Source organism: Brachyistius frenatus, unplaced genomic scaffold (genome assembly GCF_029030835.1).
Source record: "Brachyistius frenatus isolate BFR_SWC_R1_liver_20210118 unplaced genomic scaffold, ASM2903083v1 Contig_36, whole genome shotgun sequence".
NCBI lineage: Eukaryota > Metazoa > Chordata > Actinopteri > Embiotocidae > Brachyistius > Brachyistius frenatus.
In genome coordinates this window covers 2309903-2327549 of record NW_027210635.1, presented here as the reverse complement: position 1 = coordinate 2327549, position 17647 = coordinate 2309903, and the positions used below count along the sequence as shown (strand labels likewise).

Genomic DNA, 17647 nt, shown 5'->3' with positions numbered 1-17647 from the left:
CTCCTCCCCTCGCTGATCAACAACCAGCCCGGTGATATAATATTCTGGCTGAACCTCCACACAGAAGCAAAATGGCCGATAGTAAACTAACCGATCACACAGCGTCTGACAGTCATCGAGGGTTTATGGACGTTTTGTTTACAGCTTGAGAACTACAGTCGCGCAACAAAACAAAAAAAAAGGATACCCGCCTTTCTTCATTTTTTTTCTACGATTAACATTTTCGCTTTTCGGTGATGTCATTTCTTATTCAATCCAGCCTTGAAAGCCTCGAAGAACTAGCTCGCTAGGCTAGCTGCTCTGCTAGCCTGCTGGCGGTAGGTCTGCAAGAATTTTTTTTTTTTTTTTTTTTTTGCACAGAAGCACTTTTAAGTCCTATGTGATTCCCGAGGTGAGTATAAAACATAAACGGCGTGGGCGATTCTTTCCTCTCGCGTTGTATGAGTTTTTTTTTTTTTTTTTTTAATTATTTTTAAATAACGTGATCACCCCTTTTTTTTTTTTTTTTTTTTTTTTTTTTATGAACGCGGTCGACAACATTTTATGTTCGTCAGTTTTCGAGGAGCTTCGCGTTGAAGTGCTGAAGAAACGTCACATCAAAATGTGCTCGTTTCATTTGCCCCCCCCCCAGTCGACGGCTGCTACCAGGTCGAGTTGCTGCCTCGTCACTGATCTGTCGACAGCGGGGGGAGGAGGGGGTTTGTTCCCGCTGTACAGCGGCGAGTTACCGTAGTAAATGTCAGAGGAGGAGGAGAGGGGGGGGGGGGGGGGTTGGGGGCTGTGTTTGGTTAACACGACGCGCCTGTTGTCTGCAGCCCAACTGCGTACAGGTTGAGGCGCTCACACTGTTCCTGCAACAACAACAACAAAACAAAAAAATCTCCCCTACCCCCCTTTTGTCATAAACTATTTATCATCGTCAGCTGCTGCGTTACACACTTTGAAGCCGTACGTGGTCCTGTTAGCTCGCCGTGTGTCACGGTGCTAATTATGTGCAGCTTAGCTGACTTTGAATCGCTCGGCCTCGTCGTATTTACAGCTCTGTGCGATGAGATCCTTTTACTTTTCCGTACTGTGTGTTGCTTTACACACACACACACACACACACACACACACACACGCAAAACAAAGTGCCTCGCGTGATTTCGATTTGCGCGCTGCACGTGTTTACTTTCCCGGCTGGGTGGGAGGCAGGTGTGAGGTCTCAACAAGAGTGTCCTCCACGATATTGGACATATCACTCATCTTGTACTTGCATTAAACCTCTGGGTCAGGCTTCATGCCAGTCTCCACTGTAATGCATTCAACAACAACAAAAACGTGACCTTTCCAGACATGTTGTAGAGTTTGAAGTGTTTGTTTGCCTGCTGCCTGTGTAGGCTGTTGGTTGAAATTGCAATCGTTTGCTGGTTAATGAATTATGCAGGAGAAAGCTAGGCTACCGAGGGTTGTTGTCAAGCTGTCTGTCCCTGGCTAACATTACAGTCCTTACAACACTGACCGGACAGGAGTATAAGCAGCAGTGATCTGAAGAATACATATTCTTAAATCTGAGTCAAAGGCTATATGCGTGTGTTTTGGAAACTGTAAACATGAAACTGCTTCTTTTTTTTATTTTTATTTTTTTATTTTTTTTTAAGCACTACGTTACATTCATTGTGAGTCGAGCAAAAATAAATAATTGAACGTGTGCATTTGTTTTCACAGACAGGAGAATCAAGAAAGGGAACAGTGGTTCATGGAAGACAAGAAAAAGAAGAAAGAAGATAAAAAGAAAAGGGAAACCTCTCAGAAGGTGAAACGTGTCCTCCTCACTTTGCCTGTGTATTTTGCACATAATCTGTGTGACACTCCTGCTTGGATAACATTACTTACTCAGCCAGGATTTGTTTGGTCTCAAAATTCATTTTTATTTCAGTATTTTGTTAGGAAGCCGCAGGTTGAGAGCTACGGCTTTGGGAGGGATTTTGTCTTGCTTTTGTTGGTGTATTTTTCAATTTCAGTTGTTAGACTAGTGGGATTACTATACAGGTTTTTTTTTTATGGATTTATGGAGGTGATCATGTGAGAGCAAAATTAACTTTTTGCTTTATTGTCATTTTTAACCAATTTCTCCTGTTTTACATCCTTCTCATTTCTTTTAGGTGCCAGAACAGAAAATCAAAGGTAGAATTTTGTTTCTCATCATCACTGTCTTCATCATGTTTTCACTTGTTATTCTGTATAATAACAGGGATATGATTTCATGTCGTGTTATTAAATCTGTTTTAATCAGCGATGACCAGTTCTTATAACCTTGAGCAGTGGTTCTCAACTGGTCGACCCTCAGGACCCACATTTTTCCTTTGTCATTAAGTTGCGGCCCAAATTATTGAGCAACTCAAATTGATTTCATAAAAATAGTGCAGTTACAGGCAAGGCAAGTTTATTTGTATAGCACATTTCAACAACAAGGCAATTCAAAGTGCTTCACAATAAAACCATTAAAAGCATCAAAACATAAGGCAAAAGAAAAGGACATTTAAAAACAATTAAGACATTAAAAACAGTCATTAAAAAAATTAAACAAGCTATATACACAACCTACATGCACATTTCATTTAAAAATGAAAAACAAACATGGAACTGGGGCTAAAAACTCAATAAGATGAAAAGGCAGACTTAACCTTACACTACAGGCATTTATGCTTTTTAAATAAATTAAAACTGGTGATGCTTATCAAGTATCATTGATCATTAATACATTGAAAACTTTGAAATAAGAAGGCAGACTTATCTTGAATTAGATAGGAAGGTACTTATCTAATCTTTAACCTGTTTAGAAATGCATTTACTACTGATGTGAAAATGTTACTTTTGTTTGTTACTGTCAATAGTGGCAGCAAATAGCTACCGAATGCACACTGTGTCATGGGAAACCTATGTCCCTCCAAATAAAAATGTAGCAGCAGAAGTTCTATTGACTTTGACTTTTTTTTTCTTTTTTTTTTCACTTACACATCAGTGACCCACTTTTAAGGTCACCTCTGACCCAGAGGATTATTGCATATGGTTATGCACATACATGCTCACACTGCAGACGCTTTTTAAATCTTCTTAAACTTTTCTTCAGGTGAATGAACATGCACTGTCTTTCTCTTTCTGTCGTAGTAATGACCAACAGGGCTCACCCTCACCTGTTTGTGTATTTCAGTGCCAGAATCAGCCAAGCCCTCCTCTTCCCAGCCACTCGCCACCCCAGGCTCAGTGTCCCCCAGCCCTGGCCCCGTTGCCCCCTCATCCCCCAGTCCTGGTGCAGCCGGGGTTTCTGCCCAAGTTCCTCCTGGTGGCGGGAACAATGCAAAGCAGCGGACTGCTGTGGCCAACGGACAGCCCTCCTCCTCCCCCTCTGGAAGTCAGACCTCCCAGCAGCAGCGATACATGTCTAGAGAAGTTCCACCGAGATTTCGCTGCCAGCAGGACCATAAAGTGCTACTGAAGAGGGGCCAGCCGCCGCTGTCCTCCATGCTGCTGGGGGGAGGAGGAGGAGGAGGTGGTGGGGAGGGGGGTGCAGGTGATGTTGGAGGAGGCAGTGGCTGGGCAACTGCACCACCTCTTCCCTTGCAGGGAGCAGATAACACCAATGCAAACACAGCTGGAGGCACAGGTGGGCTAATGTCTCAGAACAAACAAACATGATCAAGAATTATTTGTAGTCCATCGAGTACTGCACAACCCAACTTGTTTTTGTTTGCTAACGGTCCAGTGCAGGTTTATATGTTGTCCAGCAGCCATGAGAATGACTTAACAGCAGAATACAGTTAGTATTGTCACTATTTAAATTGCCAATTAAATTATTTGTCGCACTTTTTCCCATAGATTCCAACCTGGGTTCATCCTCCCCTCCCCCCCCCACCTCCTCATCCTCATTATGTGTCGCTGCTCTGTCGTCTTCTTCTTCTACTACTACTTCAACTTATGCAAATTCCACATGGGGGGCAGGCTCTGGCAGCCAGTCCTCCTCTCAGGGCTGCGGGAAGGTGATTGTGGATGGGACTGACCTGGAGGACTGGCCTAGTATCATAGGCGGGGCCAAATTGAGTTCCGATGGGGCTGGAGGAGGGGTGCAGGAGCCGGACTGCCCCAGTAACAACAACAACAACAGTAGTGCCTCATGGAGTGAGAACAACATCCAGCAGAAGGGAGGAGCAGTAGGAGGAGGAGTAGGGAACATGGACAATCCTTCCCCACCTCGTTCTTCTCCTCTTTCCTCCTCTTCCTCGCTTAATGAATGTGTTCAGTCAAGTGGTGGTGTGTGGGTCTCCTCCACCTCGTCTCAGGTGGAGGCAGGGCTTGGATCAGCAGCATTTTACAATTCCAAAGTCTCCCATCTTCTTCCTGAGCCTCAGGAGAGCCCTGTGGGTGGCAGCAGCAATGTCACTGGTGCCAATTTCAACCCCAACGTGAACCCCTCCGCTTGGCCCGCCCTGGTGCAGTGTGGGACATCAACTTCGGCTAGCGACAGCCTTCCACTACAGTCGTCCATTACGTCAGCTTCCTCATTCTCTGCCAGCACCACCTCCGTCACCACTCATCCTCTATCATCTGTGAATCAAACTGGTCTCTATCAGCAGCACACTGAAACAGCTGTGGGAGCCAGGAGTGGAGAACAGCAGCAGCACTTAGGAAACCCAGGGCCGGAGCTGAGTTCAGGTGGGGGAGCACGAGAAGCAGGACCAAATCAAGAAGGTAGCAGCGAGGGGGACTGTGGGGTTACTAGTGAAGGAGAGGGGAGCGGTCATTTTTCTGGCTCTTCGTCTTCCTCCTCTGCTGCCTCATCTTCTTGGAGATCCATGCCTCCGGTGTCCTCTGACCTCAGCGCAGGTGCCTCACAGGCAGATGGGTGGGGTGGAGGAGGGACTGGAGCTCAGGGGCAGGAAGGGAATGTTTGGGGCTTTGGTGGCCAAGCTGATAAGGCGGGGTGGGGCAGGGGAAATGGTGGTGGTTCAACTACCCCAGTGGTATCTCAGGGAGCGTGGGAAGGAAGCAGTTCAGAGGCAGAGTGGGTTGGCACCGCAGGAAGTGGAAGTTCGAGTAATTTAGCAATAGGAAGTGGAAGTGGAAGAGGTGGCGACGGGAGCAGCATCAGCAGTAGTGCAGGCAGTGTAGGTGTTGGTGGCAGCAGTTTGGAGGACTCTGCCTCACCAAAGTTTGCAACTATGACAAAAGCTTGGGACAATCAGAAAGGGACAGAAAGTGGGGATGGAGTAGTTGCGGAGTGGGGTGGAGGAGGAGGAGGAGGAGCGCAGGGTGGAGGCACTGGAGGTGGGGGACCCTCATCCTCTGGTGGAGGAGGATCCATTGCTGGAAGCAGTGGAGAAGGGAGTGGTAGCGGTCAAAAGCAGGAGCAATCCTCGTCTGCGAGCCACCACTCCCAACAGACCTCCAATGCTGAAGTGGCCTTACAGAGCATGCTCAATCGATCTGACCTGGACCCCAGGGTTCTGTCTAACACGGGCTGGGGACAGACCCAGATTCGACAGAATGTGGCCTGGGACCTGGACACCACAACGAGGTTAGGCAACCGAAATGAAAGAAAACCTTCATCTTCCTCTGCATCCTCATCAGCAACCATGAACACTACCACTAGTCGCAGTCCTGGGTACCCGTCTAACACTGGTTCAATAACTAATGATACACATGCTGGCAGTCACACGACCAGCCTGAACTCTGGCCCTGCTGCAGTGAGGGATAGCTGGGAGGGTGGATCTACACAGTCCACCTGTGGTCCTCACATGGCGAGTAGCACTAAAAGGAAGCCAGGATCGCCTGAAGATATTGAGGGCAACCAGGGGAAGGCAGCTGGAGGCTGGGGGGATCTCCCACCTGAAAACCAGGGTAAAGGGTGGGGAACTGAAGAACAACAATGGGGGGATCACAGAGGGAGAGGAGGAAGAGGAGGAAGAGGAGGAGGAGGAGGAAACTGGAGAGACGTTGGAGAACAGGGTAGTGGGTGGGCAGATGGTCCAGAGGATAAAGGAACCGGAGGATGGAGGGGGACTGGAAGAGGGGAGGCAGGTGGTTGGAGAGGGGGAGGAGACTGGGGACAGAGAGACTCGACACCTGCGGGTGGGTGGGGAGATGGGCGAAGTAGAGGTGGAAGCAACTCGGATGAGGGATCTTCCTGGGGTAATTTGGATGAAGGGGGATCTCAGCGAGGAGGATGGGGAGGCGGAGATGTGGGTGGAGGCAAATCCCACCAGGACTGGGGGAGTGCTAAACCCCACACAGCAGCAGCACAGATACCAAACAGCCAAGTGGCACCAATGAAAGCTCCAAATCAACAGCAGCACCAATCACAGGGCCAGCAACCACCAGGAGGTCCCATGCAAGGAGGGTGGAACAGCCGGTCAAATGTTGGAGGTGGAGGTCCACCTTCCAAGAATCCGAACCAAAGTTCGGGCTGGACTGCCGGCCCGATCCCCCAAATCTCCGGGGGTGAGGCAGACTCCCTGGAGCCCAGTGGCTGGGAAGAACCCTCCCCTCAGTCCATCAGTCGCAAAATGGAAATTGACGATGGCACGTCAGCCTGGGGAGACCCAACCCGCTACAACAGCAAGAATGTGAACTTGTGGGACAAAAAGAGCGCTACGTCAGGCCAAAGCCACAGTCAGCAGGCCCCACCACCACCATCCATGCAGCAACAACCACCTAGAAGGCAGCAGGGGATGCAGCACAGCAGTAACACAAACCCCGGCAACGGTGCAGTGGGTAAGAAGTTGTACCATTATAAACTAGAGCATCAGCATTGATTACATGGTGTCAGCCTTATTAGCAACTCTTTGACCTTACTGACACTTGTCATCCAAATCACAAACTTTGTTTATAGTAATATATGTGGACCTTTATCAATGTTCAGGTCCAGGTATGTGGGGAGGCGGTGCACAAACTGTGGATAACGGTACGGCTACGTGGAGCCAGACGTCAGATGCAGCAACAGGTTGGGGTGATCCAGATGAACCCGGCAAAGCTCCTGGCTGGGGGAATCCTTCACCTAACGCTGCTAAACCTGGTAAGAATAGAAAAAGAAAAAAAATCGACATTATTCAAAAGGTTATAGTTTCTGAGTTGTTGACAGTTACTATTATTTTTTTTACACACTCACAACTCGAGTAGCATTACACATTTTTCAGTATAAATGGGTTTCAAAAACTTTACAACACAAGTTTCGAATAGAGATCGACAGCATATCTATAGATTTATCTGTATATCTAGAGAAATGACTGCTGCTGACATTATCATTAACCCTCTGCTTTGTTTTTGATGCAGGCACTAAACCCATAGAAAGCTGGGGAGGGAAGGGAGACTGCTCTGTTGCAGCCTCCCGTCACCCCAGCTGGGATGAGGAAGACGATGGTGGTGGAGGTGTCTGGAACAGCACCGGCTCCCAGGGAAGCGGCTCCTCCTTCAACTCCGGAGGCTGGGGTCAGAGTCATGGAGGAAAAAGAGGCAACATCAAGGTCAGCAGAGGAATCTAGGACACACAAACAAAGCATATGTGGCATTTCATTAAGACAAAGCCGTTCTTATTTCGTTAAATACTTTTCTCAATAAGACTATCATTTTCCCTTTTGTTATTACCTGTTTTAACTGAGAGTAATGTTTGAATTTCTTTCTTAAAGAGTGCTGGCGGGGACAGCTGGATAAACCCAGTGTCACGCCAGTTTTCCAACATGGGTCTTCTGGTAAGATGTTTTTTTAATTGAAAAGGAATATTTCTGCCTTTTTTTTTTTTTTTCTTTTTTTAGCAGTTGCCATGTGTATGTCTCAAGTGTCATTGCTGTTTTATTATTGATTAATTCTTCTTTAACAAAACTAATGGGAGGCTGTAGCTCAGTTGGTAGAGTGGGTTGCACACTAATCGGAAGGCTGGTGGCTCGATCCCAGCTCCTCCTGTCCACATAACTAAGTGTCCTTGAGCAAGACACTGAACCCTAAAAAACAAATTGCCCCTGATGGTGTACCATCGGTGTGTTGTAAGTCGCTTTGGATAAAAGCGTCAGTGAAATGTAGTGTAAAACGTATGTCACTGATATTGATAATGTTATTATGATGGATAGATTATCAATTAGGCCTCTGTGTTGTTTTTCAGGGTGATGATCCAGGTGCGGACAAAAAGATGGAAGGAGACAAGAGAGGAATAACTGACTACAATGGAGAGATGCGTAGAGGAGGAAGAGGTGGAGGAGGTTACCGCATGCCGAGTTCCAAAGACATGGGTCCTGTTGAGATGGGACCCTACGGAGAAAAGGTAAGAATCTGTTTAACGTGATAACTAGTGTTTAATCCCATGATAAAACTTATATTTCCATAGTTAGCCATAATTTTGCATCTTGAACAACATCAACTATGTGAATGTTAAATTCTAAGTCTAGCGTGAGTTGTGGTAATACATTGCGTTTCCATTGTTCTCCAGATGGGTGGCCATGGAGTGTTTGTTGGCAGTGGCGGAGGGATGCCTCAGCCTCGAGGGATGCACCAGCCTGGCATGCATCCGATGAACCCGTCCCAGGGGTTACGTGCTCAAGTGCCTCATCAGTTCCTGTCTGCTCAGGTCTGTTGTCTCTGATGTTATTAGTTATGATAAAGGTGTTTTACAAGACCGTGCTTTGGTTGGTTGTATGATTTTCATGAATAACGTAACAGCAGTAGCTATGTGGCTTCTAGAGTAGGAGGTGCCTTTTAAGAGGTCATTAACGCAATGTTCGGATATTAAAAAAAACTATTTCATTTATTTTCGTACAGATTGTTTATTCGATTTCCATGATTTCCTCAGCTGTCTGTTTATTAGACATCTTGTCAAATTTCCAAACAGGAAGTCATCTGGTCGTAGACAGTAATGCAGCCCCATGCTTGTTCTCTTGATTCCATTATTCTCTCCAATTCATTGTAAGAAGTGAAAACTCACATATGGATTGCGTTTGTCTTACTCTGTGGACATGAACATTTGTGATGAACTCAGTTAAGCTAAATTACTCATAATATTCCATCACAGACCATGTGAATTGTCTATCAACTTGTATCTGGTACAAGCACATATCCTTACTCACTCTCTGAATGGGACAGGCATTTAAAAAAATTTGAAACAGCTAATTTCGTTTTTTTTTTTAAGTATTCAGAAATTTGAAATAAGTTTGATGAATGGATTGTCCCCGTTTCTCATCATTTGCAGTCTTTACTCCAACAAGAGTCTGAATCAGCAGCCATATATTTATAATTTCTTGTGACATTCAGGTGCCAGGTCCTATGCTGAAACAGATGCCCTCTCCTGGAGGCAGTGTGGGTGGAGTAGTCGGAGGAGTAGGAGGTGTCGGTGGCGTTGGAAGTGTCGGAGGGGTTGGTGGTGTTGGTGGGGTTGGTGGAGTTGGTGGAGGAGTGTTCCCTCCTCAGATTTCCCCACAGCAGCTAGCAATGCTCAGCAACATTTACCCCCACATGCAGCAGTTTCATTTGGTACGTGCCTTAATGTCACGTTGTTGACTGATGGATTTGACTCGTTGCAATTAAATACATCGTTCTTTGTCGATTGTTTTGTTCATATCCATATTGGAATCTTTAGATACATGGGGAACTGTAGTCAGAGTATAAGTTATTAAAAATGTTGCTGATCACAAGCTTTGTATAATTTATTCACGTCAATCTCCGACCATTTCTGCCCACCAACCCACAGGCTTGTCAGCTCCTGCTACAGCAGCAGCAACAGCAGCAGCAGCTTCTACAGAACCAGAGGAAGTTCCCTCAACCTCAGCCTGTCAGGCAGCAGCCAGACCCACAGCAGGTGAGCGTGATCTAATTAGGCATTAGACCTCAGCCATTCCTATTGTATTTCTCCGCAACATCAGCACTGCCACACTTTGGTCACAACTGTTGAGTTTCTTTAGCAGAGATAGCTGAGAACTACGCACAAACATTAAGATCATATTGAACGACGTAATTATTTATATCCTCTGGTACTCGATCCTTGTGATACCTGTAGTCCCTCACTCACGGAGGCTAGAACCTATGAAACTATAAGTAGGTAAATAAGGTGTTAACTCCCCAAAACCATTTCACACCATTCATGTACTTTTCCTTTCCAGCTGGCAAGGATTATGGCTATTCTGCAGCAACAGAGACAGCATCAGCAGGGTGGAGTTGGAGGAGCTGGAACAGGAGGCGGGAGCTCCAAACTGTCCCCCTCTCACCTGGGAGGAGGCCTTTCCAAACAGGCCATGGTAGACCCCCTCCCACATCCTGGAATTGGGGGGCCCTTATCAGACCTTCATGCCAAAACACAAGGGATGTACTCTGGTGAGTCCCAGCCTGTGGTTAGACCTGCATGCAGTACCCACCTGCTTGGCCAAAGGCTGTATTGAACTGAACAGTAGAATGCTAAATACCCATGAGTGTTGGTGTTTTTCCTTTTTCCAGGGCTTACACCTGGTGGTAACCTGTCAGGATTGGAGCTCAATCCCATGATGGGAGGGATGAAGGACATAGGAGGACAGCAGTCCCGCTTCAAGTGGATGATGGAGGGACACTCCCCAGCTCCCTCTCCCCCTGACACCACCCTTCACAAGAATGGTAGGTTAACAGATGGTTTGAAGCAGGATTTTTGCTAAAGCAAAATTCACACTTTGGCAAAGCTCACCTCCCAGGCTGCTGTGAATCTGGTGGTAACCTTTCTTGGTAATCACCCTCCTTCACAATGTATCTGAATGAACTGCTGTGAATCAAAGGGATCTGAAACATTCATGTCAATCTGTTTGACCTTATTTCTTTCTTCCTGTTCCCAAGGCCCTTTACCCAGTGCTCTAAAAGTTAGCGGAGGGTCCCCGTACTCCCAGTATGAAATGCTGGGCAGTGACGGTTTAGGGATTCCCCCTCAGGGCTCTGCAGACAACTGGCACCGGACCCCTGGGAGCAAAATGGGGAACAAACCTGCCACGTCCAGCTGGCCTCCGGGTGAGTAGGTCTCTCTCTGCCACTTAGTACCAAAGATGAACTATGATCTAAAAAAAAAAAAAAATTAATTTCAATTGAGGTTTAAAAGCTTTTGTGCTGTTTGTAATGAACCTGAAGCAAAGAACAAACTGATGTCATTTTTTTTCTAATGTCAGGGCTAGTCAGTATTTACAAATATTAGTCTAAAGATAAGAGGAAGCTTAGTTAAAGCAAATCCACAGCCACAGTCGTAGAGTTGTGTTGTGCCATATATCATTTCAGTTAATCAATATGTTTTCTGTTGTGTTATGACAGAGTTCCAGCCCGGTGTGCCCTGGAAGGGAATACAGAGTAGTGGAGACCCAGAGTCAGATCCCTATATGACCCCTGGTAGTGTTCTTGGCTCCCCAGGATCCCCGAGCCTCAACGACTCTGACCACCAGTTACTGCGAGACAACATAGGTATTTGACCGATGTACCCAATATTTTGATGAGCTTTGCTGTTGGTTTTAGCATTTTTACTTTAATATATTGCTTATAAATGTCAGTTAAAAAAATCACGAGGTTTATATTAGCACATGTTAAAAGTGCACTTTATCCTGAGTTACTTAAAGAGTTTCTGCATTGGAAAAAACAGTTAAAGCATGAGGACCAAAGATGAGAGCCGTTTAACAGTTTATTATCTTTTCATTTCCACTGTTAAACAATAGTTGACTGTCATCGATGATTTTGTTGCTAAAAGGCAGACGAAACAACAATCAATGAACAAAGGTACTCCAATAAATCTTAGATAAAAGCACGATACATTCTCTTAAGGAACAAAGAAGCAGCAATAACTATAACCAATATCCATAACTTATTCAAATAATGCATCCAGTGCACAGTTAACTGCAGAACAATGAGCAACACCACATCGAGATCAGCACGCTACAGGAAACAAGGGGAGAGATTTAGCAGGGCCTGATGGAGGCCTCTTATCAGTTCAGGTGTGGCCTGATAGGTAGAGGCAAAGTCCTGCTCCAAAAAGCCTGCACAGGAAGGAGGATTTTTCAACAAAACAAATTCCTTTTTTCCCCCTCAAATAAAGCAAAGAATAGATTACTGGGACTTATTGTGGTAATGGCATTAGTCACTTTTGATGAGCAAGAACATGAAGCTGAAAGATGGGATGACAGCCATTTAAATACTACTATCTCATCTGGTGTTGAGCCTAACGTGCAGTTGTTAATAGAGTTCATTACGTTAAGTTCCCTTATAAAGCCACAGCTCGCCCATATGAGGATTAAGGCTGAGCAAAAAAATCTATTCACCAACTATTTAAAAGTAAAATGGTGGAAGCGTGAATGATAACACACATTTCTTGTTTCTTACTGTAGAGAACTTACTCTGATTTTTGTCAGACAAAATTATACTTCTAGCTCGTCTCCTGATTCCCACACTTGTCCGTCTCCTGTTGCCTAGTTGGGATGATTTCAAAGCAATTTTAACATATTCTTACTTTCTCAGCGGATCGATATCAAGTTTCTGCTACGCACGGGTTGGCTCCCCATTGTTAACACATGCACAGAGGGAGGAATGTAGCGGATGCAAGAGTGGCCAAGTTTTTCTAACTCATAAAAGTCTTTAGAAAAACATGCCCCTGTGCCATTTATTGACAAGGTCAAAGGTTTAACAAACTGTTTGTCTTCATCAGCTCTATCTGCAGTCCAGCTGAGTTGTGGTTATTTTGTCTTATTTATCACAAGAGATGTTGCATTCAGATTACCATGTCATGTTTTTTAGGGCCAAACCCCTCCCTCAACACCTCGCTGCCTTCACCTGGTGCCTGGCCCTACAGTGCCTCAGACAGCCCCCTCAGCAATGCACACTGCACAGGTAGATGTTTTTACTTGTTTTTATATAGTCTTTATATCCTTTTGCATTTTGACTTCTAAATCTCCTTCATTTCATTTACTCAGTTATTATTTACCTTTCAATTTCTTTGTTTCTGTTACCATGAATGTGTTAGCACTGTGTTTTATTTTATGGCTGAGCCACAAAATTGCCAAAGGAGTTAACTGTACTCTGTCCCCTCCACTCCCATTTCTGTGGTTTGTTTTTCCACTACTCATTTTCCCCCCTCTTTCTCCCACTCCCCATTTCCTCCTCAGGAAAGTACTCTGAGTACAAGCCCAGCTGGCCTCCAGAGCCCATCGGACAAAACAAGTTGTGGAAGACCAATCGCAACAGCTCACAGCTGCCACGCCCCCCTCCTGGCCTAACCAATCAGAAGCAGGCCTCGCCCTCCCCTTGGGGTACTGGAGGTCCACGGTTGGCCCGGAGCTGGGGAGGGGGCGGGATTAATCAAGAGTCAAGATTTGGGCCAGGTACATTTTTGACAATGAACACATTTCATAACCATTTCTCAATTTATGACTTGAATACATAACAAGTAGAGAAAGATCTTCTTTACAATGTTACGATGACTCATCATATGACGGGGTCATGACACCGAGTACAAAAGTTGGCTTCATCGATACCATTGTTTTTGTCATTAAACAACACGTCCCTGCTAATTGTTTCATCCTTGTCATCCGTCCTGTCTGTCTCTTCCCCTCTCGTCTTGTTTTCTTCATAGGCTCAGCTTGGAGCGATGGTGTTGCTGCCAGAGGCAGTTGCTGGTTGCTGCTGAGCAACTTGACCCCCCAGGTAAGGAGTGAGGAAAAAGAGAGAGGGACAGGTTGAAGGAGATGGGAACCCTGAGGACAAACTAAATATTCAACTCTACCAGTAAACATGCTGTCTGTAAACTCGGGTAGAGCTGACGGGGGAGGTGACAATAGAAGCAGGAGTGATGCTGTGCAGGCAACGTGAAATTCAAATTTGTACCATGTTCGATACATTCATCTCGGAGACCTCTACATCCTTAACAAGACCAGTCATTATATGCAAAACCAATTGAATACTATCAGGTGCGTGTTAACTGCCCTCTAGTGAATAATTAGAGCAATTCAGAGAATTAAGCTCCCTTATTTACCAAATTAAAGATGTTGCTGATTTAACAAAAGTTACAGTATAAGTACAGTTTAGCCAAATTTTGTATTTGTACAAATATTTTAAGCCGGTTTGAATTGGCATATAATTGCAACAAATTTTACATTTCATTTTGATGTAATATGGTAACAATGTGTGCATCAAATACGATACACAAAGTATAGAGGTAAAAATCACTGTAAATCTCGGTCTCCTTGTCGATGTGCATATCATGATTTTTTTTTTTTACTGCTATAAATGTTTTTGAGGATCTTTAAAATTCCATCTTTATGCAAACTTTAGAGTGAAACTTTTGGTCTTTATACAGTATATAGGCCTAGTTTTCCAACCATGTCATCTTACCTTGTGTGAACACCAGATTCTCTGTAGAAATGAGCAAGTGGCAAAATTTAAGTCAAAAGGATAGATTTGACAAAAGCAGAAGTTTTTGTTTCATAAAGCATAAATGTAGAAGAAGAAGAAGTATAAAAAAATGTATAATAAATTGAAATTTGAAAGCTGTATACAGTGCAATACCCAACACCAGTGTGCATAACTGTTTTTTTTATATGCAATACTGCATTGGTGGTTGTAACCACTTCTGCAGTAGATATTAATGTACTGCATTAACATACTCTACAACCAGATACTAATGAATAGTTTAAAATCATATATGTTTTTTTAAGATACATCATTATACTTTCAATCCTCTCCAAATGTTCAATAAACTTCCCAGTTTAAAAAAAATAGTTTTTTCAGAAGTATTTGAGGTGTCAGGCTCTGCAGGGTTAAAACCTTTTGCCACATGATTTATCGTGGCCGTAAATTAAAACGGCTTGCCTAGACAGATTGGTCAGGGTTTGAATTCAAAAGCATTAAACCACCATGCTTATTCATCTGTATTCCCCTTCAGTCTGTCTTATGCAAATTAAACGGAGCGATGCGTGACCCAGCTGTAATTGGATTGTGAAGTTGGATGAGCCATTTAATCAATTAGGGTTTGCACAAATGACACTTGCATGACACTTCTCTGGGAAAGACATCGAAATTAAAACGTTTAATAATAAGTCTAGACAAACTCTTTCACTAATTCAGACTTTTTTTCAATATTCCACTCGACCTTACTGGCTGCTCGTGCACAGGCTTGCACAACTTGTATATCTTACTGTACCTGTGATACAATCGGAAATCCATAAAGCCACAGTCTCTATTATTTATTAATAAATAACCACTGTTGTACAACCTCCTTGATTCCCTGACCTTTCACTGGCCCTATAATTGATGCCTCCAGATTGTGGATAATTACTGTACCATTGTCACTTTACACACACACACACACACACAATCTTTTGTACACAACAATTATTATTTTTCTCTTGCAGATCGATGGCTCCACGCTGAGGACTATCTGTATGCAGCATGGCCCCCTGCTGACTTTCCACCTCGGCCTGACCCAGGGCAGCGCTCTGATCCGTTACAGCAGCCGGCAGGAAGCAGCCAAGGCTCAGGGTGCACTGCACATGTAGGTTTGCCAGTATACACAATACACGTATACTAATCAACGTATACTAATATTCCTGTTGATTTAAATGACCTCGTCTTGTAACTCCCTCTCAGGTGTGTTCTGGGCAACACCACAATCCTGGCGGAGTTTGTGAGTGAGGAAGAAGTCGCTCGCTATTTTGCACATTCCCAGGCTGGAGGGGCGGAGGGGGCCAGCTCAGGAGGAGCAGCGGCCGGTGGGGCGCAGGGTTCATCTGGGACAGGCACGGCTGTGGCCAGCAGTGGAGGAAGCTCCCCAGGGAGTGAGCGGGCAGCAGTGGGCACGACTTCAGGTGGAAACGGAAACGGTGGTGGAGGAGGGGAAAGCGGAGCAGCGGTTCTAGCCAGTGTGAGGTCCTCCAGCTCTGGCTGGCAGAGTCTCGATGGTACAAGCAGTTCTTCAGAAACTTCCTCGGCCCAAGGACCTGGGCTGGGGATATTTTCCCAGTGGAGCACCAACGGGGCAGGCGAGGGAGGAGGAGTTGGGGGAGTGGAGTCTGGAAGGTCTGGGCTATGGGGGGGCATGACTGCAGCATACCCCAGCAGCAGCCTGTGGGGGGCACCGCAAATGGAGGAAAGGCACCAAATGGACAGCCCTGCTGGATTGTTGCCCGGCGACCTACTGGGAGGTGGAGCTGACTCCATCTGACGAGCCCCCCTCCATTTGTACGTGTAGGTTTGGACACACTGATACAGCATACACTGGGATTCATGTACCTACTATGGCACACACACATACACACACATTTACACGGTATGCATATTAATGTACTACACATATACACCTGTGCGTACGTATACATGGTATGCATAGTAATGTGCACACACATAAAGCAGAAATGTGAGACATGCTTACACACATTCTCGTGGCCAGACTTAAGCTATTATATAAACAAATGCAGGGACTGTTAGATGTGTATACAGCCTTTTTCCACAGATGAAGATTTCAACTGCTTAGACTTGAAACCTGAAAAAGAATGAAAAGTCAGTTGGTCTGAAAGACTTGACTGGATTGCAATGTGCTTAGTAAATAGAGGACTTTTCAACAGATTTACATACACATGCACACACCAAATACAGAGAAGCCTTCAGACAGATAGGCACTGTAAACAGCATTACCTTCATCGTATAAGAGAACTTAAAACTACTACATGATGTGAGGTTAAAAGTGCAGTTTTGTATTCACATCCCCTTAAAGATGGAGATCGAATCCAAACACATGCAAACAGCTCTGATTGACAGCTGAACTGTATCTTACTGTGTATGTTAAGTTTGTTTTTTTCTGTTTGTTTGTATGTATGGTTTTAATTTTTTGAACAGTGAAAATATTGAAAAATGTCATTGTTCTGTTTTCAAAATGCTGACCTCCTACTGTTGTATCACACACTCTTTCTCTGTTATTCTCTCTTGAACATGTTTGTTACTGTTGCAGTGATATATGTTAAATTGCTGGCAGTTTGAGGCTATGATGCATTTCTCCATGTGTCGACACTGCACGGTGTCATACACACGATGTGAGTATGAGTGAGACTGAGACCAAGTAAGTGGATTAAACCACCGCAGTTGTTGTGCGTGTGTGTGAATGTGAGGATAATGTGTGTGCATGTTAATGCCTGTCATAATGTGGGCAAGGCTGCTTACTATACAGAAGGTCTATACAAAAATGTTTTGAGTGCATTCGGTATACTGCTGACTGTGTGTTAAGAAATATTGGCACTAATGCTTTTTTTCTCTCTCTCATTTAAAGTTGTTTGGGTTTTTTTTAGCCGACTTGTCTTTTTTTATTGTCCGACCTGCAATAATAAAAAAAAAAAAAACATTTTAATGACACAAAGAGCTGAAGGCATATGCGTTGAGAAAATGGAAATGCCAAATCTTATCAAACTGTGTGGAGTGGGAGGGCGGGGTGGGACGGGTTGTTTACAGATGCAGAGTAAGCGTTGCCGTACGTTTTTAATGTTCTGTTGTTGTGTATTCGTTTTAAATTAAGACAGGCTTTAACACTCCTGTTCAGTGTTTTTGTTTTGAGATTTTACAAAGGAAAAATTTATTTAAACAAATGAGAACAAGATTAATAAAGATGAAAGTATTGGCTTCTAACTTTGTCCTTGTAGTTGTTTTTTGTAATGTC

General features: G+C 44.6%; 1 protein-coding gene across 3 annotated transcripts; it reads left to right on the top strand.

The window, feature by feature from the left end:
- The first annotated feature begins 49 nt into the window (after positions 1 to 49).
- On the top strand, positions 50 to 17616 carry LOC138622483 (trinucleotide repeat-containing gene 6B protein-like). Of its 3 annotated transcripts, none has more exons than XM_069701320.1 (21): positions 50 to 317; positions 1708 to 1795; positions 2145 to 2166; positions 3194 to 3646; positions 3859 to 6750; positions 6899 to 7051; positions 7309 to 7499; positions 7662 to 7724; positions 8132 to 8290; positions 8456 to 8593; positions 9274 to 9492; positions 9710 to 9817; positions 10119 to 10329; positions 10450 to 10602; positions 10816 to 10983; positions 11278 to 11424; positions 12745 to 12837; positions 13113 to 13328; positions 13580 to 13650; positions 15357 to 15496; positions 15592 to 17616. In XM_069701320.1, the coding sequence occupies exons 2-21, from the start codon at positions 1739 to 1741 to the stop codon at positions 16163 to 16165; spliced, it is 6228 nt and encodes a 2075-aa protein (XP_069557421.1). In that variant the 5' UTR covers positions 50 to 317; positions 1708 to 1738; the 3' UTR covers positions 16166 to 17616. The 3 variants fall into 3 exon arrangements, with proteins under 3 accessions (XP_069557421.1, XP_069557420.1, XP_069557422.1); XM_069701319.1 differs by having other exon boundaries at positions 50 to 391; XM_069701321.1 differs by lacking the exon at positions 9274 to 9492 and having other exon boundaries at positions 50 to 391.
- The last annotated feature ends 31 nt before the right edge of the window (positions 17617 to 17647 follow it).